The sequence below is a fragment of the Rhagoletis pomonella genome, unplaced genomic scaffold, assembly GCF_013731165.1.
Source record: "Rhagoletis pomonella isolate Grant_MI unplaced genomic scaffold, Rhpom_1.0 Rhpom_scaffold_00491, whole genome shotgun sequence".
NCBI classification, from domain to species: Eukaryota; Metazoa; Arthropoda; class Insecta; order Diptera; family Tephritidae; genus Rhagoletis; species Rhagoletis pomonella.
The window spans coordinates 2,031-25,048 of NW_023459045.1; the positions used below are offsets into that span (position 1 = coordinate 2,031).

Consider the following 23,018-nt stretch of genomic DNA (forward strand, 5'->3'; position numbering starts at 1 on the left):
AAATGAATATACATACATACTCGTACGTATACATATGGCGCGCATTGTTGCTACAAACAATGACATAACTTACATAAACCATAATGTTGAGAAATATCCAATTAAAAAAAAAAACATTGCTTTAGTTGCTAATGCCAAATTCAGACTAGGCATTTAAATGACAAAATTTACGAAAAATTTAACTACCAATAAAAAATTACATGTAATGCCGAATTTTCACCAGGCATTGAAATGACAAAAAATGTATGTCATTTAAAAAAATGCCATGTGGAAATGAACTTAATGACTATTTTTTTTAATGTAATGACACGATTATTTTTAATGCCCGACTTTGTCGTTTGTCATTTTTTGCCCTTTAATGCCTAGTGGAAGTCCAGCAAAATGGCACTCGGTTTTTCAATGCCCAAATGTATCATTAACATTGTGTGTCACTTTATGCCCAGTGAACATCCGGTATAAGTATATAATAAAGGGTGTATTTTTAAGAGGTAAAGAAATTTAAATTTAAATAAAAAAGAGAGTATATATTTTGAACTACAAATTTACTTTATCGAAAAAGTAGTTGTATGCCATTAGTGTTTGAATAAAATTCGGGGCATATGGGCGTCGTGGCTAATCCTTAACAAAACGATACGTAAGCTGAATGCTCTTTTCTGCATATTGGTACTGGCTTCACTTGGCATTTCCAATTGGCGACAGAAGAGAGACGACTGGCGTGCCAGCGCCAAACAAGAAGTCCGTTCAAAAAAAACTGCAAACAATACTAACTACGGCACGTCGCTTACATCTTCGGACGTTTCTTAAAATTGCTGAACTTATTTAACAATCGAATACATTTCCTAGAGTATTTTTATTTTTTTTTTTTTGTAAATACATATACGAGTATTAAAGACATTTTTAATAATACATACTAAATTTACTTACAAAAGCTGTTTATTGATATTTATAATTTCTCATTTAGTTCTTACCCAGATTTAACATTTTTTATATTCTCATTTACAACATTAGCAATACAAAGCAAATCAGGTTTACTAAAGTGTAGGCTGTCGTTGCATATGTATAAGTAAATATGGTTCCAAGCATTCATATGTGTTTTACATTAGACCGGGTCGATGCCCAGCTTCTTATCTTACAGTTACCCGAATATAAAAATGAATCGCTGCCCGTTATTTAGTCGTACAAAAGCTCGAAAACGGCTTGATTAATTTGAAAACTTTTTTTTTTTGGTTCGTTATATGCGAATGATTTAAAAAAAAAGTAGAGCTGCCACATGATTAAAATAATAAAATAATAAAATGATAAGTTAATTTTTCCAATATGGGCATCAAATGAAGCTTAGGAGAGCTTAGTGTTGAAAAATAAACTTTAGGAGGCTTGTCACCTGTTTGATAATTTTACTTCAATTAAAGTTATAAGATAAATGAAATATTGCAGTACGGGTTTCAAACTAAAGAGGTTTAAGAAATCATAATTTTGAAGATATTTTTGAACATGGTTGCCAGTGTTTGAAAAATGTAATTTATTAAAATTTGTGAGGATAATGAAATGCTGTTATATGAGTGTCAAAGTAAATTGGTTTGAGAAAGCTTAATTTGGAAAATATTTTTGAATAGGGTTGCCACTTGTTTGAAAATTTTCATTCACTAAAATGGATAAGATCAATGAATTGCTGCAATTTGGGTATTAAAGGAAAGGTATTTGAAAACTTTTTGGTTAAGAAATATTTTTCAAGGGGTCACCTATATAAAAAGTCGAAATTTAAAATATTGAAATTAAATTAAGTATTGCAAAGATGGCTACCAAACTAAAAGTGTTTGAGGAAACTTTAGTTGCGATCCCGTACGAGTCCGGACTAGTCAGAAATAGTCAGAATCAGTCAGATTTTACTGGAAATCGATCCCGTACTCGGTTCTCTGACTATTGAGAGGACAAAAAAGAGAGTAAATACGGTTCTCTCTCTGTCAGAAGTTACCAGTTTTAGTCCGAGAATTTTTTGCTGGTAAATTCTGGTAAATGTGTCAAACGATCAGCTGTAGTGTGTTTGGCAGCCAAATTGTAAACAAAAGAAAAGTGCACTCTGCTAATTCATGTTGAAAAGTATTTAATTACTTGTTTAAGTGGATTCTAATGAATTTGAAAATATATTTGGTTATTTACATGTGTGACCTGAGTGTGTTTACATACAAAATAAGCAAAATTTTCCACCCAAAATTTGGAGGTTATGTTGAAGTTGACAGAATTTACCATTTTTTACTAGAAAGCGATCCCGTACTTTTCAATGTTACTCTCGCTCTGAGCGAATTTTTATTTTTTGACAGTTTTACTAGTCCGAGTCCGAGGAATACGGGATTGCACCTTTTATTAGAAGGCACTTCAAAAAATTTGAATGAAGAAAGAATTTACAACGTTTAATCAAACGAAGTGTTCAAAAATACGTTGCTCAAAAAAAAAATTTCAAAAGGGTTGCTACTGACTTCCCATGACAGTGTTTACTGAGCGTCGTGAATAGAATTTTTGCATATATATATAACACAAAGTGTTAAATAAATAAATGCATAAATTGCATAAAAGTAATTTTGTCATGACCCAGCTTAATGTACAGTGTATGTCTTCACATATATACATACATACATAAATATAGTATTTGTATTTATAAACAGCGTGTTTTAAATAATCTCACATTAATTAAATAAGTATTTTTCTGAAAGCCGGCCATATAAAAGGCGGTTACTTTAAGAAAATTTACATTTTAATCAGTTTTATTAACATGAGTAAAACAACAATGAAATTCATATGGATTGTCGCTTTCGTTTTACTTGCGCTGGCCACACTAGCAGCGGCGCAAGATGTACAATGTCCTGGAAGGCCACGTAAAAGCCCTTTGACTTTTGATAGAAAATATATTTTTAATAAATAAAAATTATTATTTACCCTTAATTTAGCAACCCAACTATGTCTGAAGCCAAAGAATGTTGGTACATCCGGTCGTGGCTGTCAGCCCAGACAAATGTGGCACTTCAATGAAAGGGCGCAAAGATGTGAGCGTCTGAATTATCTCGGCTGTGGAGGGAATGAGAATCGTTTCTGCACCTTGGAGGGCTGCCGGAATTCTTGCATTTGATGGAGGAAGTCTATACAAAATTTACTTATGTATATGTACATTTACATTTTATGGGAAAAATATGTTACAAAATTCTTTATTATGCACTTATGCACTTTATTTATTGTTTACTACTTTTTTATAAAAATAGGCGTCAAACAAATCCAAATTTAAACCTTGTATAAAAATTTAACAAAAAGTACCATTTCGGATATTAAAAAAAAAAATAGGTCTGCGGTGTTTTATCCTATTGAATTTTAGTAGAGTTTGAATAAAATGTCATTTAGAAAAGTTGCTTATTGTGTCAAGGTACCACAAAATTTCAGTATAAAAGACAACTTACATTTCATAGCATATATTTATGCTACATAAATTTGTTTAATTGCTTTTATAGGTGGCAATTCCTTTTAAAACATTTTCAAATCAATCACCCCTATTGCGAGTGTCGACTGGTAGTAGATAAACGACTATTATTCGATTATCGCTTTTCCATGGTATTGTGAACGTCGTTGTCTCATTCAATGAGTTAGTGTGAATAACTTATAGGCGTTTATCATTCAACAAACAAACAGTTGAAGAAGGACGAGCGATTAAAATCTAGTCACAGTTGCTTATTGAACGAAAAATCGACATTCACAATACTATGGAAAAGCGATAATCGAATAATAGTCGTTTATCTACTACTAGTCGACACTCGCAATAGGGGTGAATATCTCGCTTTTCTATCCAGGTTATTTCCATCTACATAGTACTGCCAATGAACTGTTGGTCAGAGGATTGAAAGTGTTTTTTTTTTTTGCTCAAAATATTTTTATACTCTACAGAAGCAAAAGGAGATAATCGAAAGCTTTTACGTTATGGTTTTCGGTGTTGTAGGGTGTTGACTGTTTATTAGATAACACCGCCCTACAAAAACATAATCTCAAATGGCAGACCAGCATAGTTATATCTTTTCTATTTTGAATCGCTGAAATAACTCATATTTTGTTTTAATATTTTAACTCTGATCATCGTTTATTGCAAAATGTTCAATGAAAGCTGCCAAATTTGTGCTATTGCAGTTATTAGTCTAAGCACCTTTGATTCAGTTAGCTTTTAAAATTTATCTTCCCTTTAAACCAGGGACCGTAACGGTTATGATCTTTATAATGAAAATCATAATTTTATTGTTAAAATTGAGTTTATATTTTTCCGATTAAAAATAATCGCTAAATTTTGATTTTTATTGAAAAAATATATAATAATCGTTATTTTTGGATTTTTAGTTTTTTCGGTCATCCCATAACCATTATTTTCAATATATTATTATTTTTTATATCACAAAGAATTTGAAATGCTCATAAAAAAGCAGACTGATTATAACGGTTAAAAATAAGCGAAAAAATAAAAATAAAATTTTAACTATTATTTTTAATTTAAAAAAAAATTTTAAAAACAACGATTTTCCAATTATCTAAAACTAAATATGTTGGTATTTAATAGGTATTTTCGGTCCCTGCTTTCAACACTAATTTTGTTCTCAAAAAATCTATTTGAAGGGCAGATAAATTTTAAAAGCTACTTGAGAACGCAGCCTTAAGTCCAACAACAGGTTTATATACTACATACATATAAAAAGTCTTTAAATCATCTTTCCAAAATATAATTGAAAGTTAAAATCGCATAAAAAATAGTCGAGTAATACCTAGATGAGCACATCAAGAGTACAAGTGGCGATCGTAATCAGCGATAGCGAATGTTGGAATCCGGCTGCTGGTCTATCGCTCTTTAGATTTTTATTTTTTTTTTAGGGCGGTATAATTTAAATTATCTTTTTTATCTCTTTAAAAAGCAATGCACTTTTCTTCTATAGAAATAACGCCTCGATTACTTTGTACTTTTTCGATTGGTTTTATCCCTTTGTTCCCTTTAGCCAGGCTACACTGTAAAGTGCATATACATATATTCGACATGTTTACGCTTATAGCTAAATGTAAATGCAATATTCAATACATCATATGTTTATTTTATACGCCATGAGCTCAAAACGCAAATTCCCGCCAGTGTGATTCATCACAATAAGTAATCAATGCTGCTGTAGCTGAATACAAGTTTGTGCCTGGCTTAAATGTTTGCATGCTAAAAGTAAAAAAAAAAAAATGTATGTATGTATGATTAATACAGACAAACGTAAATACATACATACCGAAGTGCATATTTTGCCTTATATGCGTCTTCTCTAATGCCTTATTGGTGTTGCAGTAAATATTCGGCAATGCGATATACGCATTTGGCAAGTTGCAATAAGTTGAGACGGGTGAACAGAGGCAAAGTGCGCTGCAAAGTGTTTCATGCTATATGTATATGCGTTTTAAGCTTTTTCGAAAATGAAGGTGAATATTCTTTGATTGTAGTTGTAGAATGAAAAAAACGGGCAATCTTTCGGAGAGCTGTACAGGACTAGTGAAACAATAAAAGAGAAGATTATTCAAATCAATAATTTTATAATGATAATTAACGATTTTACAACTTACATACCTTCTCGTTAAGTACAAGACGTAAGTTTATCTAATGGCTACTCTCTTTTTAGCTGTTTACGCAGCAATCTTCAGCTAAGTTGGTGGTTTAGTCATCTTCTCCTTCATTTGTCAACCCCAGTCATAGTCCCAGAACGCGCGCGGTTTCCCTTGAAGGAATTCAGATTTCATATAGGTCTGATTTGAAGAGAAGTTGCGATAGTGTTTTACTGACCGTTGCCGCATGCTGATCAGATTTTTTTTGTAGGAATAAAACTTTATGTGCATTATGTTTCCGTTACTGATGATGATTGTGGTTGCAACCGGACCACTATAAAGGCTCTTACTATTATTTGTGTTGTTGTAACAACACGTTGCCTCCAAATCGAGCGTCGCCAGATCTCTTTCTATCCAAAAATGTGCTGTGCTGCGCAAAGTATTTATACTCCACATGTCTGAAGACATGGAACTTGGCTAATATACCAGGCAATTGCAGCGGTGTTGCAAGTTTCATCAGTGCTGTCTATGGACACCTACTTGTCAACTACAATGAAAATAATTAAGCAAACTTACATGGTCCTACTATGTACATTAGACTGCATCACTCCCCATACAAAAAAAATCGGTACTATTTTTCCATTGGAACTATAAAATCTATTATATTTTAAGACGTCCACCAAAATATTTCGGAAAAATATTAAGATTTAAGTGAGCTGGACCGATTTGAAAATACCTCCAAAAATTGAGTTTTTTATGAGTAAAAATAGTTTCTTAAAAATTTTTTTTTGAAAAAATCGCCTCAAATGACAAAACGGTTTAAGGTTAAAAAATTTGCGTAAAAATATTTTTAAAAATTTTTAAAAAAATTTGAACGCAATCGTGATAATGAGATTTTTGATGCTGTTTTTAACTTTTTTCAAAGATTGTTATAAAAAAAACTTGAATAACTGAGCCTAAACTCTCCCGATTTAGACTTGTGAGATATCATTGGAAAGGTATTTTCTCATCCTTTTTATTTCTTTGCTAATAAAATCATTCAAACGATGGAAGAGAAAGGTAGGATGAACGAACGTAATTTAAAGTGGAATTAAGATGTGTTGGTATTCGAAAAAACAAGATGGGACACGAATGGCGTTTTTTTGGCCAGAAATAAACACAGTGTGAAAATACCTTTCTACTGAGATCCCATAATTCTAAATCAGAACATTTTTGGCCCAGTTATTCAAGTTTTTCGTAAACCAATCTTTGAAAAATGTAAAAAAACAGCATCAAAAATTTCATTCTTACGATTCCGTTGAAAAGATTTTTAAATATTTGTATGCAGATTTTTTAAGCTTAATCTAATTTGTCATCTGAGGGGACTTTTTTCAAAAAGTTCTTTAAGATACTATTTTTATTCATAAAAAGCTTCATTTTTGGAGGTATTTTCAAATCGGTCCAACTCGCTTTAATCTTAATATTTTTCCGAAAAATTTTGGTGGACGTCTTAAAATATAATCAATTTTGTAATCCCGGCGGAAAAACCGCAACTTTTTTTGGTGATGCACATATATTCTATGCTCGTATATCCGCAACAAACCGTTCGTGTCGGCCAAAACGTGCCGCGATTATACCCAATCGACGACAATCATTTCATCTACACCTCCTTCATCTGCTCACCGTCAACCGGTATATCGTTAAAGCTCCAGTGGGTATAATTATAGACAAACTCTTATCCAACTTCATTCTGGTCAACATCGTATACTTCGAATTTGGACAACATCAAAAATCAGGCAATCATCGAGACTCATTTTCTCGGCCGCCTTAGACTCAATCAAATGATAACCACATCAAGTCATGACTTAGCTCCCTTGAGCAGGGGTCTAAATACTGTGGGGGTCTACATACATATGTACATTAGACCGTACCACCTTCCAAGCAAACAAAAAAGTTCGCCCTGAGTTGTTAAGTATTTTTGCAAGGCCATTTCGAAAAATTGATTTTCACTAGATCCACGTGTTGCCCTTTTACATTTTTTGGTGACACCAAGAAGAATTCATAAGGTGGTAGCGGTAGTACAAAAACAAAAAACTTACTTCAATTATGCCTGTTCATGTAGTCAAAATTTTTCAAAAGTTATCAAAAAATATCTAGTTTTGGTGTTCATGTATCCAAAAAACTTGCAAAGTATGGGAAATTGAAAGAGCAAAATGACAGTTCTCTAGAAGAAGTTGCAAATTTTTACTGGACACATTTTTGCCAGTAAAAACTTGCAAACGAGAAAACAGCTGATCGCATGTTGCTGGGTGCAATTGAAACGAATAAGGAAATTATTTATGGCGTTCTACAAGTTCAAATTGACAAAAAATAAGACTGTTTATTAGGAAATTGCTACGAATAAACCACAAATTTATAAGCTTTTCATGAAACTTTCAAATTTTTACTGGTTTATGTTCACGTACTTTTTGGATACTTTTCTCTATGACAACAAATTCTCAGAAATTAGGTGAGTTGATGGAAAGTTACTAGATAATTTTTACATGAACAACAAACCTATTTTGTTTTTGCTTTCGGTAAACAAATGTTAAATTTCAGCTATTCTTCGCTCAAGGAAGGGTAAGTGGAAAATACCAAAACATGGTAGATGAGATCAATGAACTTTGGAACCAACAAAATTTCTAAAAAAAATTCTAAATTGCCTTGCAAAAATACTTTAGGACTCGAGAGGTGCAAAGCGAACTTTTTTTCTGGTACGGTCTAATGTACATACATAGTATAGAACATTAAAAATTCACGAATTCATATTTTTTATCTCCGATTATATGCAGCTAAATACATTAGAACCGCCGAATATAAGCACATTTAATTATTGGAAACTATGCGCGCACTACGACCTACGCCATGCAATCAACTATGTACTACCACCCCGCCCCCTTTCCAACTATGTACAAACTTTAATTATTATTTAATTTCATTTTAAAGCTGACAACCTTCATTGAGCTGTTTCCGTATATGGCAGCAAAAAGCCAATGCATTTTCAGAACGACACAATAAGCGTTTGTTTGTGTGAGTTTGTGTGCAACAAGAGCAAGTCAATTATTTATTTATTTATGCGACAATTTTTATCTACTTTACCAGCATCCAAACGACCGCGTAACTGGCGCTGACGCATCGCGTTCTTCAAAGAAAACCCACACACACTGGCAGCCCAGCCAGCCAAGCCAAGTCTCAAAAGCCAACAAGTTTGCGTAAGCATCATCAACAACCGAGTGGCACGAAGCTTGAGTGGCTGCGTTTGGTTCTCCTTTAAGTTGTTTTTTTTTTTTTTTTTTAGATGCTGTGACATACAATATGCGCGCTATAGAATTGCAATGCGAATAGAGATTGGATTTTATGTGTGGGCGGTCCGTAGAGCGCTGTGCCAGCCACCGAGTACTTGCACATACATATATTTACGTATGTAGGTACTTATACATGATTAGATATTTATGTAAGTAGCTGAAATGATATGCCTTCTAAGCGCCTTCTTCCATCAACATTGCGGAAATGAAAGACTACAGTATTTTGTTTTTATTTAATTGTTATGGTTTTATATTTATTTTAAGAATAAGTAATTAATTACATAAATATATTTTTATTCGGCCAGTTGCAGCGTAGCTATTTCTTTGTTTTTTTTTTTGGGGGGGCATATACATAAACTACAACTGGCCGAATGACCGCATATTAACGTTTTTATTATTTACAACGCGGGTTAGTCTACAGTTTAATAAATAGTGTTTATAGATGATTAAGGAAAAAACACACGCATCACATTTGTAAAAGGTTTTCGGCAGACCGGGCACTTCGAGACCGAGGACGCGCACTTGGCGCATGCTACTACATGACCACAGGGTAAAAACGCCGTGTTGTATTCATCAGCATAGCAAATCTTGCAGAGCTTCTCCTCGGCGATTGTTGCCTGTGTGGATTTCATCTCATCGTTTGCTGCCGTTGTTGTGGTTGTTGTACACGACACCGCCGGTGATTGAGCTGCTGCTGCTGCTGCTGCGGCAAGCGTTGCCTCCGTTGCTGGACAATGTTCATCTGATTCTGGTGCTGCATCCGCGTTTTTACCATTGTTCATTTTGAACTTAGCCGCAACGCTGTCAATAAAACTTTGGCCCTTCAGCAGATTCAAGTAACGACATTTAGGTAACCAGAGCGCATGCTGTTCCCATGGTTCATCGTCATCATCCCAATCCTTGAGGCCACAACCACAGCTAAAGCATTTGACACGATCACCAATACCGGTGTAGAAGAAGCCAGCATCGGCCAGCTGCTTTGGCCGCTGTTTCATGTTGCGTGGCCATTCGGCGAACGAACGTAAACGTGCCGCTTCGATAGCGTACTCAGGATACTCTGGTCGATATAATTGCAATTCGTTGCCACATCTACTGCTGCTGCTGCTGTTGTTGCTGACGTTGGAGTTGTTATGCGTCGCATGGCCACTCGCTATGCTATCATATTGGTAAGTAACGCCAACGGGTGCTGTCGTCGTCAGACCCTCCTCAGCACCAGCCCCTACTGATGGCTCAGCAGCCTCATTTTCCAATTCGAGTCCCTCATTGCCACAAACATCATAACTAATGGGTGGTAAGACGCGATTCAGTGTTTCACCATTGAGCGGGACATTGTTGGTTGTGCGACGTCTCAGCAATGGGCAATTGGGTGAAAAACGTAAATGCTCATTAACGGGCTGATCTTCGCGCTCCCAACGACCGATTTCAACTTCACAGAAATAACATTTCACCTTATCATCTTCGCCCGTATAGAATAGACCAGTTTGCGCTAATTCCTTCTTATTCAGCCACTCCAATGGCCAGTTTTCAAATGTCTTTAAGCGTTCGTCTTCACGTTGATATTTTTCATCCATAGTAAATTGTTCCGGTTTCCATTGATGATGGAACATTTCATTCGTTTTATTATCCGTTACGTCGTAGCTGTTTGTGTAGAAAAATGTTGGACAAAAGTACGACCTCAAACAGTGATGGTTCGAGTTGTTAGCTTTGTAGGTGGAAGGTTTCTCGGTTATGGTTTCAGACATTTTGCTGATATTCGCGTTTACTTTGATTACGGGAGAAAAGTCTACAACTGAGTGTTGGTAATAGTGTATACGAGCTGCGGCTATTGCTGCTGTTGCGGGTATAAGTCTGAAAGAACAATGAAAATAATAAAGGTATAGTTAGTAAATTTATAGATAAGTTTAAAAGTAGATAAAAAAATTGTTGACAAGAAATTATAAAATTACTAGATAAGGAGAATTGTTGCTTCTACTTTACATAACGCTATTGACCAAGTGCTCATATGATTGCCCTGTTGCAATGTTTGCATTGCAACAAGTGCGTATATACTCGTATTATGTAGTCTACGACGAAGTTTTTGAGTAGGGCATAGACCTCGAAGGTGTAGTAGGTATACTTATTGTAAATTGTCTGACCACCCTCATAAATAATTGATATTGTTCGCCAATGAGAACGAGAGTGAAGTTGGTAACAGATAACGCAAAGCTCGACGTTTTTGAAAGATAAGATAGTGGTTGGCGCCTTCAATCCGCATTACTCACACACCCATTCACAAGAAAAATAATGTCTTTCTAAAATTTCGCTTTAATAATTCTTTATCACGATAAAAAATTCGACACTCAGTGAAATTTTGTGCAACATATTTGCTACAAGGTTTGCATTCATCCAAAAAGTTAAACTTAAATACAAAACAAACAAAATAAAAGTAAGAATATTTAAACATGTCTTAGTTTCAATGATAAAGTTTCAGGTTATTTTGCACATTAACAAATTAGTTAATTGAAATTTTTGATTTAAATATTTTTAATTTAATTAATTTAAATTTTTAATGTAATTAATGAAATTTTTGATTTAATTATTTTTAATTCAATTATTAACATGTTTGATTTAATTATTTTTAATTTAATTTACACATTTTTTATTTAGTTATATATTTAATTAATTTATTTATTTTATTAATTTCTTTTTTATTTAATTTTTATATTTGTTATTAATTTTTGTTTATTTTTTTATTCATTTTTTTTATTTACTTAATTTTTTTATTTATTTAATATTTTTTTATATTATTTCTTGAATATTGTTTTTTATATATTATTATTCTATTTCTTACCCACTTTGTGTTTTTTTTTTTAATTTGTTTTTCTTTTTAGCTTTATTTTTTATATCTAATTTAAATTTTTTGTTACATTTTATTTCTTATTTTCTAATAAATCTTCAGTAAGTTTTATTTATTTTTATTACATATTAATTTTTTACATTTATACTTGTTCATGTATTAATTGCAATTATTTTATTTCTTACACTCTTACTAAAATTTTATTAAATTTGTATACTTAATTATTTTTCTTAGTTTTTGTACTTCTTTTCTCGTGTTATTTACGTTGTATTATGCTTCGGTGTTCCTATATTTTCGCTTTGCTCTTTATACTATTTGCGACAATAAAAAACTAAAATTTACATTCTATACGTTCCGTTGCCTCCTAAGTCTCGCGCACAACTGGGCCTGCGAATGCGTTTTCTGAAAGCATTCGGTTGTCGCATATTAATGAACAGTTAATAAAAACTTAGAAAATTAAATACATATCTCTCAAAAGATTGTGTACACTGGAAAAAAAGATCAGAAAAATTACAAAATTAAAAGAACTTACAAATTTAATACAAAAAATTTATATAATACAAATTATCGGAATTAACACTAACTTGTGAAAAAATTGTTTAAGACTTTAAAATTATAAACAAAACTCCAAAAAAATATAAAAAAATGTAAATTAAAAAAAAAAAATATTAAAAAATTAAAAAAATGTATTTAAAAAATTGTAAATTATTAAATTTTAAAAATTCTATTTTTTAATGAAAAAAAAAAATCAATTATATAAAAAATAGACAAAGCCATCGACGAATAAAAAATATATTTGTATGTATGAGAAACCAGAAAATTAAACGAAATAAATACCTTCGATAATCATTTTTTCTTACTCAAAATTAATTTGAAAGTTTTGCGACTTTCTTAACACGTTCAAAGCCATTTGCCAGAGGTTAATTATTCGAAACTGACGTTTTTTTTTTCAAGTGTAAAAACTGAAATTTATCGAAAAAGGGTTGAAGATTTTGCATGCTCCCTCCCGTTTTCCACTCGCTAGAACATTGCTTAGCAAAATTTGTCGGATAAATAGTACATAATTGGATTGAAAGGGGGAGAAAACTGGGCAGCTCATACCAAAATGAAAAAACTATATTTAAAAAAGATTTATTGATAGCTTAAGCAATTCCTAAGCTAATTTAAGAATTTTTTGTTTCTATAAAATTCAAATTTTTCAGTTACGGTATTTTACATTGGTGAAGACGATGTGTACATATGTACATATTTGAAATATGTACATATGTATGTATGTTTATACATGCACCCAAAACGAAGCAAGTCAAAATAAAATTTTTTTCTTTTTCAAGCGGTATCGATTGCCACTTTGTAGAAACGCTTTTTGCTCGCCTTCCAGTTAAGAGCTTATTGGTTTATTGATATTATTATTTATGACTACTAAACTACATACATATGTATTTTCGTTCGTAGAAAAAAACCACTTCACCCCCAAAGCCACAACTCACTTCCTCTTTCCATAGAAATATTCATGCTATGCACTATTTAGTTTTTATACAAATAATTTGTATCTAATTAACGCTTGAAAATAATACATTTGTGCAGCTAGTACACAATTGCAAAATTATGTAATATTTTTTGCATGCAATATTTTTTCACTTTAAAATTGTTTGCCTAGTATGTACCTTCAACACGAACGACGACGATTATACGTAGTATGTATACATGAAAGTTGACGAAGTCACCATTCAACAATAAATGCTTTACACGAAGGCAGTGACTAGCGGCGCCATTTTTATTTTCACTTCCTTTCTTATTTTACACTTTTGGCAAGTTAAGAGAGAATAATCGGTATATATTTACTATACAATTTATTTTCTGCGTGTTAACTTCCGATAGCTGTAACTATGACTGATGTATCCTGACGATGGCTGCTTGATGACTGAATCCTGGAAATGATGAGCCAAGCTAAGGACGAACAACGCAAAATGAGCGAGTAAAAATGCTGCGGCGCAGGACACTATTGCCACGCTGCATGAGTGTACGTACGACGGTAGGTAGTGATGATTAGGGGTGGAATCTCAAGCATGCAGCACCCTTAGCGCCAGACAGCTGCCCGTTATGTACACATACACATGCTCGTTGCTCTCAGCCAGCCAAGGTGTTAGCAGCAGCAGCAGCTGCAGCTGCAAGAAACTTCCTGCATGTGGGAAGGGGGCTAAAGTGTATGGCCTCCGGCGGCAGTGCTAGCGGCAGCGATGACGACCACCGCGAAGTTTCACGCAATTTTGTTAAGCTTCAGCATTAGCGCGTCGACGACAAAACGCTACGGGCGTTTTCCGAACGAGTACTACGTCAACGATGATGAGATGACGAACGTGCTCAGAGCAACCGAAGCTAAGAAGTTACTGTGGCTAAGAACAGTGCACGCTGGAGCATTCGGACACTGCATTGGAGTATGCAACACAAGTGCAGAGTACCTACACGTCGTGTAAGCGTAAGCCGGAAAATTACTCATAAGCGAGCAACGACCGACGACCAACCGAGATATAGGGTAGACCATAAACCAAAGCCAGCCGTCAAGTCGCTACGACCGCGACCGTAAGTAAGTACACATATTTTTTTTGCTAATGGAGAATTCGCAAATCTCTATTTACGCTAAGGGTTGTTGACGCTGCTGGGAAGAAAGTGTATGCTTTTTACGAGTCATAAATCACACGCTGAGTGCCATTGGAACGTAGTGTATGCATTCAGCTGCGCAGGACATTTCCAGCACAGTAATGGCGGCCAGCCAACGACCAGCAACATAAATGTCATCGACAACAACGACGCAAACCCGGCAAGGACGACGACCAGGAGGATGTGAATGCAACCGCAAAAACATGCAACAACATAATGACCATCTTAGAGAGCCCTGAACGGTGGGGTTTTTTAATGTATATACACAATAATCAATGAACCCTACGATGAACGACCTCGGCGGCGAAAAACGGCGATGGCTACGCCACCGACCAGCTAGTTGTAGACGAGCTCGCTGAACGGCGCAAAAGATTGTACGAATAGACTTTTTATTAAATGTTGCAACGTAGTTAGTAGCAATATTGTGGTATTACTTCGGTAGAGGGGAAAGGGGTATTGTCAGACGAAAAGCGCATAATAACATGCTGCCTTGGCTTTCACTCTGCGGTGTGGAGGTGGTTGTTTAAATTGCGATTTTCTTTTTTTTTCAAGCCAGCCATTGTATGCAAGAAAAAATTCACTATATGGCGTTGAAGTGAAATGTGGCAACATAGCAAACTTATGTATATATATGCACGGTATGAAAATTGGTTGCGTATTGGGCGAGTTGCAGGAAAGAAGAGGCGTACAATAGCGTTTGTAAAGTAAAGAAAATAATATTTTCGGTTGTGGTAAATACATATGAAATAAGAGAAAATTTTTGGGAAAATATGGCAATGAAAAATTTTCGGAAAGCATTATGTAACAAGTCGAAATTGTTTACGGGTTAATCTCAAATATGATTTCTATAAAAACAGAAAAATTTTCACCTTGCGGCCACAAAATTCTGTACGTACAGACTTGTCAACAATTAAAAGTAGAAGACAATTAAGTAATAAAATAGTTATTCAGCTTTCTATTTATATTTTAACGATCCTAGTTGTAAATTGCTTACTTGATGAACTTTAGTATGGTTGACTTTAACTAGGGCTTAACGTGCAGTGATGATATCTAGAGACTGCAGAAAAATTAAAAGATTATTTTAAAATTTAATAGGTTTGTTTTTTTTTTTTGCTAGCCCATGAGTGCCTGACAGTGTCCATTTTGTTGGTTCTCGTACTTTTGAGAGCCACTTTGAAAGAGTAATTTTTGTTTTTCACTAGCCCGAGATCACCCGAACAATTTTTCCGGGCGAGTTTGTGAAAACTGTCAAACTGCCAGAAGAAGAGGAAGAATTATAAAAATTCAAATTTTAACCAATAAATATTGCTGTTTTTCTTTGATTGATAAGTGAAGAAACCCAACGTTATTGCGTTCGTTGGCCACGTTTAGTTTCGGCTTGGGTTTTCAACGTTCTCGTGGTTCGGGGCAGTATATTCACTTTAGTGAGAGCATTTGCCCGAAAATGTAAAAAACAAACCTTATGATTCACCCCCTTTTTGCGTACTCCTTGAGAAATCTCTGAGCTTCGTAAGAAATGTAGTGAACTAACTACCTTGCCGGGCTTTAAGGCCAAATTAGATTCTGCTCATTAAAAAAAATAATAATTGCAAGCCATATTTGACTGCCGAAAATTGATTTTCTGCAATTTAAATTGAAAAGGATTGCCGACAAAGACAAAATTTCGAAACCAACAAAAACAACGCATACCTACTCATCTGAACGTCCGTTCAATCCATTCCTTCCAACTGACTTACAACAGCCAGTCGCCAAAAGTCAGGCAAGCAGCATATTGTATTTTCTCGAAGCAGGCGATTGTATGTGAATTGGATTGGATTGGGTTTCATGTAGGTATCCAACAAACAACATTGCAATTGCAGCAGCAACTACGAGAAATTGCTGTTAGCAAGCAAAAAAGCAGCAACAACTACAAAACCAAAGCCAAGCCAATGGAGTCAAGCCAGTCGTTGGGCAATACTAGGAACTCGGCACTCGGCGGCACCAGTTACCAGCAAACAATCAACCTATGTAGTAGCGCGAACCAGCCAGTAAAAGGCAACCAACCAACCGTACCGACAACGATGACGGCAACAGGGACGTACGCGGCGAATGCCACACCACCAACAACTTGGGGGCATTTGCAGCAGACTGTGAGAAAGTTTCAATGGAATGCAGTCAAACAGCAATTTGAGTGCAACATAAAAACAACGCAAGCGGCAACAACAACAACAACAATGCAAGCGACAGCAAAACAATTGAAGTGGCAGCAAAACCAAAAGCAACACCAGCAACAACAACATCAACAAATGCTACTCATACTTGACTAAACGAATTGCTGCAACCAGAGGCAACCGACTCGCTGGCGCAACGCTTGAACGAGTGCGCTTGCATACGCCAGAAAGAGTTGGCAACAACGAACGGGGCAACCAGCCATGCAATGCAAGAAGAACCATCAATGGAAACATGAAAAAGTCGAGTTGATGATTTTGTGTGGAGTGCATGCACACACACATACGTGCACTACCACCCAACAATAGCGCTAGATGGTTTTTTTTACATCCCGTGACGAAAAAAGTGTAAAAAACGTGCATACATACATACATACATACATACATACATACCTAGAAATAATAATTCAACTCATCACAAGCAGACGGCAACAATGCATGGGTCGCCAACATCTGTATGTACACATGTACATACATATATGTATGTATATGCTGTGGCGATTCTAGATTTGTCTGGGAGGGTGGGGGAGAAGGCTAGCTAGCGCACACGGTGCAAATTAGGGATGTTAATTTTTCAGCTTTTTCAGATCCCGGGATTTTTGGGACGCCGTTATCACAATTCCGGGATCCCGGGATTAGTCCCTGGATTTGTCCCGGGATTTAGATATTCATTATTTTTAAACAACTTAATAGAAAAAATTCCTTCGATCTCTCCTACCATAACTACTACTTTTACTACTACTTTTTTATTTAAAGTGGCGTTTTTAGGATTTATATTAAAGCACTTTGTAATTTCAAAGATATGATTAATTCCAAAAATTATCTAAAAAATTCAATGCAATGTAGAATAAAAATATGGGTACCAAATGCAATAGGGGTATTCCATGAGTAAGTGAAACTTTGTGTCCAATTGTAGAGTAGCTTATTGAACATGGAATGCTTGATGAATCAATGCTCAATACCTGAAATTAACGTTTTTTCGAAAAAAAATTTAGTTATATTATTTTATTACACTGTAAATACACTCAAAACTTCAACATTAGAAAAGTAGTTGAATACGACAACATATTTTAATATAGAAGGCTCTGCAAAATCAAGTATTCACAAAGTTATTATTTTTTTGAAGGGGGGAATAAATGTCTCGATCTTTCTGCGCCCCGAAGAAGCAATATTGCATTGAAGAAAAATAGGCATTTAAATTATATAATAGGATAAAATCACTACGGTTTAGCATGTCCAACCCGTGACTAAAAAGTTTTAAACTTCGTATTGCTTAGTTACTACTTTAGGGAGTTTTCTATAATTTCATAACTAGAGTGTGTTTATACTAAGCAGCCCTATTTCATTTCTTTTATTATATTATAAGTACCTACTTAAGAGATTTTGAAACGTTTTATCGTGTCCCGCCCGTGACAATCATTTATAATTTTTTTCTAATGATGCCTAACAATAAAAAAATAAGTTTAACGTTTCAAACCTATGTTTAATGCCACAAAACTCTGAAGTACAGGTTGACTAAACACCATAATACTGTTGGTGGGCTAAGCGATGTAGTAAAAAATTTCGCGTGGCCAGCTCGAAAAGTCAAGATAAGCATTACTATCTTAGAGACGCCAGAGAATTCTATGATGATGGTTGCTTAACAACAATTAAAAGTCAATATTAACAATTACCTGAAAAGTTCCAACCAAGAAAATCTAGAAGTTCGCGAAACTTATAAATTCAATCCAATAAATAGCCTTTAAGTGACAAAGATATACATATGTATCTGCTTACAAGTATTCTAATGCAGATAACTTTTCGGATTAGACATCGATACACAAGATCTTTTCTGACGTTCTATGGTTTTAAGGAATAGCTAAATTTGAGCATGATTTGTCCATGAAATCAGTTTCCAAAAATAACTCAACTCGAGCCACTCTTAAGCCGGTTACTCAATGTCTGGTCAACACTAACAGCAGGTTAGACATCTCTATCGACGTGATAACAGTAGTCGATATACATGTTTAGCCTGTAGTTAGTATTAGTCAGACATACATAGCTATTCTAAACAAACTTGAAAATCATTAAGGCACATTCGAAATTTCGTTGCAATCAAATGCACCGTGCAGAAGTGCATTAGGAAAATGCATATAAAATTTCATGCGTTTGCAAATAATCCTTTCTTCCATGCATTTTAATACATCAATCTGGCGACTTCTAGCTTTCGTTTGGTATAACTATTGCCCCTAAAATAGATCCTGGGGTCAGCAGTATATCGTGCGTCTTACAATGACTCCACTGTCATAAAAGTAGGTCAATTGATCTTGTATTTGACCTCTAACATTTATCATACCTAATCTCTTTGATATGGATCTCACTAGAAGCTTCCTTTCATGAAGAAAATCGTACGTGTCCCACCCGTGACAAAAGTTGTCCCACCCGTGACAGGAGAATTTTGAATTTTTTAATAATAAACAAATAATTCTTATTATGGTTTGTGCTTTGTTGGGATTGCTGGTTCTTTTCTGTATAGTAAAACATCTAATCCAGATAGAAATGTTAAGTAAATTCGCAGACTTTCCTTAAAATATATGTTCTCCAAAAAGCAGTGTCTTTTCTTTGTCCTACCCGTGACGGAAGAAACAGCTCAGAATTTTCCAATATAAAATCAAGTTGGAATATTTTTCGTATTTGGTAATAACTCGTATATTAGTGAACTAGGTGTAGCTTTATCAAAATGTAGAATTGCTTAGTACTTTATACTTAAATTAAAAAAGAAAAACTATTTTTGCTGTACAAATGTCCCACCCGTGACGATGGAATACCCCAATAGGAAATTTCTTTAGAATTTAAAAAATTTTAATTTTTTGAATTCACAAGGACGAATAGGTAGATCTTAAGCTGATAAAGTTAGAAAAATGAAATTCGAGGATGTTATCGAGTTTATAGAAGTCCTTAACATATAATTTTTTCAAAAACAAATATTGCGAAATTTCAAAGAAAAAATTTTAAAAGGGCATTTTCAATACTTACCAGTCCTTATGCACCAAAAAATTGAATCTGATTAAATTTTACAGAATTTCCTTTTTAATTTGATACCCATACTTCTTCTCTAAGCACGTTTCGCTGAATTTTTTAAATCATTTTTGGATTACTGACGTTAGAGTGAAAAACTAAAAACGCAATTTTACTATATTTGGCCCATGGTTTCGCGAATATATTGATATTTGTGTTTAAAATTTGCTATCGCGCAGTGTAATATGTATAATGAGCTAGACATTTATAAAAAAATATTAATTATAAAATATTACTGGTCAAGAAAATGGGTTTCTATTATTGCCATCAGTGCAAATTACAAATCCCGAAAAACCCTGGATTACTTGCCCAGAATCCCGGGATTTCCGGGATCTTAAAAATGCCGGGATCCCGGGTCCCGGGATCCTAGTGTAAATGCACAAGTAAAGTGAAGCAACGAGTTATCATATGCACTAGTAGAATGATTGCGAAAAATTTGGCTGGACAAAAAATAAAATAAAATGAACTATTTTCTTGGAGCTCCAAAAATTGTACGCAGTTGCAAGGCGACAAGCGCGACGAGAGGGGCATGCGGCTTAATGGAAGCTGTGGATTCGCGGAACGAGGGCGGGGTGCCATAGAGGAGTGCAAGTATTGAAAATTTACGGGTTGATGTTGTAAGAATTGTTCGTTGCTCGTTGTAGTGGATTTTTGTTTGTGTTTGCGAAATCGCGCTTTGTCAGCGCGAGTATGAGCTGCTTAATAGAGTAATGATGATGATGATGTTGATGGGGATGGGTCCAAAGGTACAAATCATTGCTTGGCTCAAGCTGCAGGCAGCTCGTCGTAGACTGCAGAAACGATCCAAATGTAAAACGAGCAAAGCGCCAATGTTGTTGGTGTTACCGTTAATATTAATATTGTTCGGTTGTTAGTGCGCGGCCGCTGGTGCAATGGTAGAGCGAGTACATATATACATACATATGTATACAATAAAGCGAATGCAGTTACAATGTTGCTATTGTACAAATGTACAAACAAACAGCATTAATAATGCAATCGGTTTTTTTTGCTTGGTTTTTTTACGCTCTCATCAAATACATACACATGTAAAAGGCCAGTTGAAATAAAAAAAGCTTAAGCTTTGCTAAACAATAAAAAGTAAAACAGACTACTACCCTGAGTGTAAACAGCTGCACAGCAAACCACAAACAGCTTTAAGATAGAGAAAAATATGTTTTGTAATCGCGTTTATTGTTTTTATATGAATAATAAATTTTATTTATAAGCGCTCGGGTAAGCATTGAGAGAAAGAGTTTGCATTAAATATTGTTTTATATAAAAACCCACCGATTTCCTTGGAAACAGTGATCTTTTTTACTTCAGTTCCGGTTAGCGAGTTTAATCGCCTTCCGACGAAACACAGCGTATATGTGTTCAATACAGACTTTTTTATGAAATAAATGTTTGTCACTACTTGAGAACAGCCGCGGTTAAACCCCTGGAAACACAATAAAAGCGACATGTAGGGGGTCAGTAAAAAATATACAAGGAACGAAAGACATGCTAACCTCACTTTTCAATATTTTTCTCAAAATACCTATTAAATAATTGACAACGTTATATATACCAATAATTTCCATAAAAATATATTTTTTCCAAGTAAAAACTTACATTAAATACTAACAGCTGCTGCAGCAATCCAAATTCAATTCGTTTTAATTGTCAATTGAGTAAATATTCGCTTGTACACTTTCCCACGAATGTTCACGAACAGTTCATACGAATATATTTCGTTTCAAGTATTTTTTTTTACTATGTATTCTTGCTCAGTGCAAATTAGTAAAAATAACAAAGAAAAACTACTTAAAATAACTTTATGCAACACAGATTTTTATTATTTATTAGATAACAATTTTAAATTGCTTTTTCTCTTCGTCTAATATTTTTCACAAACTATGTATGTAAATATTTTCCACGTTTTTCTTTGCTGCCTTTATGTTGTAGCTAGATGATGATAGTACGTGCGTGTTGGCACCAACAGACTGAATGCACTAGTGATTCGACGAGCGCGCAGACACCGGAGACGAAGCCAAAACCGACCATGGCATGGAGACTACCGCTGTGCGGAAACCGAATTGAAGAGACCAAAAATAAAATGTCTGCATTGGAAAAATATAGTAGCATAGCAATGCAAGGCAACCGGAGTAGCAAGCAGCAGCATAGGGGTGGCAGTGCTGCCAGATGAGAGTGAGAAAAAATACAGCAGCGATGTGGAGAGAGAGGGTGTTTTGTTTGTGAACATGTGATGGGAAAAGAAGTCAAACGGGCAGGCAGGCAGGCTGGATGGCTAGAAGGCAGGTAGGTAGGTGGGTTGGAATTAAATATATTTAAGAAGAATTTTCCAGTAATCTAGCATGTCTTTCTGCACTACAGAATTAAAGGAGATTTCTAAAAGCTATGGAGGAGAGAAAGAAAGAATATAAAATTGATTCCAAATGAGAAAATGTATTGGAAATTTGCTGAGATAGGGCGGCAGATACATATAAATCTGGGTCGTTGCGGTTACTTAGACCCGAATGTCGGTAGAGCGAAGGTTTATGTTTGACGTGTGACCACTGTAATTCGATCGCCAGCTCGATTATTGAAAACCATACCAACTTTTGGTACAAACACTTCCTGAAATCGATCCTATCGAAGGCCATTCAAGAAACGCGAAATAGGCATTTGGCTAACAATGCACTGCTTTTCGACCCACTACCCCAGCCATGGCGTAGAATAACACGAAACAAAATGCTGGTTCTTAATCGATAACCCGACGAAGGCTCCCAAATGCTCAATGACTACCATAAGTACAGGATTCAACAAGTCTTAGTCGATCTTACGACAGATCGACTAGATGAAATTCGGCTAAAGCAATTCTGGCTAAGATACTTGCAAGTCTTTTGAGGGACAATTAAAAGACGGTACATAGGCAAGATAATTTCGACAGATTTTGTTTATTCTGGCACGAAAGTCTCACAACAAAAAGCTGCCTCGCCAACTTTCATGGTGTTAATTTATTTTTAACCAACTTCACAAAAAGGAGCAGGTTATCGATTCGTCGGAATATTGTTTTTTTTTTGTGTATGTTACCGCATTACTTTGGACCACGTTTACCGATTTCTATAATTAGTTTTTTTAAAGAAAGGTGTTACCTCACAGGCGGTCCCATACTAATCTGGTTTAAATCCGATCATTGCGCGGTTTTGTTTATTGCTTAAAATTTTTTTTTATTTTTTTTCAATAATTTTTATTTTGATTTTATTTTTATTTTATTTTATTTTTTTTTTTTATTTTATTTTTTTATTTTTTTTTATTTAATATTTGCTTTTTAATTTATTTTTCGTTTTTTAATTTAATGTT

General features: G+C 34.6%; 3 protein-coding genes and 1 long non-coding RNA gene across 10 annotated transcripts in view; 3 read left to right on the forward strand and 1 right to left on the reverse strand.

Annotated features, from left to right (window-relative positions):
- The first annotated feature begins 2,762 nt into the window (after positions 1 to 2,762).
- On the forward strand, positions 2,763 to 3,464 carry LOC118751009 (kunitz-type serine protease inhibitor homolog alpha-dendrotoxin-like). The gene is made up of 2 exons (XM_036485769.1): positions 2,763 to 2,870; positions 2,943 to 3,464. The coding sequence occupies exons 1-2, from the start codon at positions 2,768 to 2,770 to the stop codon at positions 3,119 to 3,121; spliced, it is 282 nt and encodes a 93-aa protein (XP_036341662.1). The 5' UTR covers positions 2,763 to 2,767; the 3' UTR covers positions 3,122 to 3,464.
- A 3,679-nt stretch (positions 3,465 to 7,143) lies between these two features.
- On the forward strand, positions 7,144 to 9,154 carry LOC118751014. Of its 5 annotated transcripts, none has more exons than XR_004994474.1 (4): positions 7,144 to 7,466; positions 8,403 to 8,640; positions 8,713 to 8,822; positions 8,909 to 9,154. It is a non-coding gene; the product is annotated as an uncharacterized LOC118751014 (long non-coding RNA). The 5 variants fall into 5 exon arrangements; XR_004994473.1 differs by having other exon boundaries at positions 8,403 to 8,489; positions 8,557 to 8,640; positions 8,713 to 9,154; XR_004994470.1 differs by having other exon boundaries at positions 8,713 to 9,154.
- Positions 9,155 to 9,256: 102 nt separating this feature from the next.
- The window catches only part of LOC118751012 (death-associated inhibitor of apoptosis 1-like), a 47,191-nt gene continuing 33,429 nt past the window's right edge, over positions 9,257 to 23,018 (reverse strand). Inside the window, exons 1-2 of one of the 3 annotated variants that reach the window (XM_036485772.1) lie at positions 21,288 to 21,456; positions 9,257 to 10,763 (exon numbers count right to left, since the gene is read on the reverse strand). In XM_036485772.1, coding sequence (XP_036341665.1) covers positions 9,362 to 10,657 — 1,296 coding nt within the window. In that variant the 5' untranslated portion in view covers positions 10,658 to 10,763; positions 21,288 to 21,456 and the 3' untranslated portion in view covers positions 9,257 to 9,361. Of the gene's footprint in view, positions 10,764 to 13,415; positions 13,639 to 21,287; positions 21,457 to 23,018 lie in introns of those variants that run through there. The other 2 variants (XM_036485771.1, XM_036485773.1) reach the window with 2 other exon arrangements.
- Positions 13,770 to 16,994, forward strand: LOC118751013. The gene is made up of 2 exons (XM_036485775.1): positions 13,770 to 14,335; positions 14,394 to 16,994. Exon 2 carries the CDS (start codon positions 16,338 to 16,340, stop codon positions 16,713 to 16,715), a length of 378 nt encoding a protein of 125 aa, XP_036341668.1. The 5' UTR covers positions 13,770 to 14,335; positions 14,394 to 16,337; the 3' UTR covers positions 16,716 to 16,994.

Excerpts from the sequence above, each read along its gene's own strand:
- LOC118751013 (XM_036485775.1), top strand. The coding sequence starts at position 16,338 with ATGGAGTCAAGCCAGTCGTTGGGCAATACTAGGAACTCGGCACTCGGC.
- LOC118751009 (XM_036485769.1), top strand. The coding sequence starts at position 2,768 with ATGAGTAAAACAACAATGAAATTCATATGGATTGTCGCTTTCGTTTTA. Across the intron at positions 2,871-2,942 it reads ACAATGTCCTGGAAGGCCAC|CAACCCAACTATGTCTGAAG; the intron begins GTAAAAGCCCTT and ends CCCTTAATTTAG.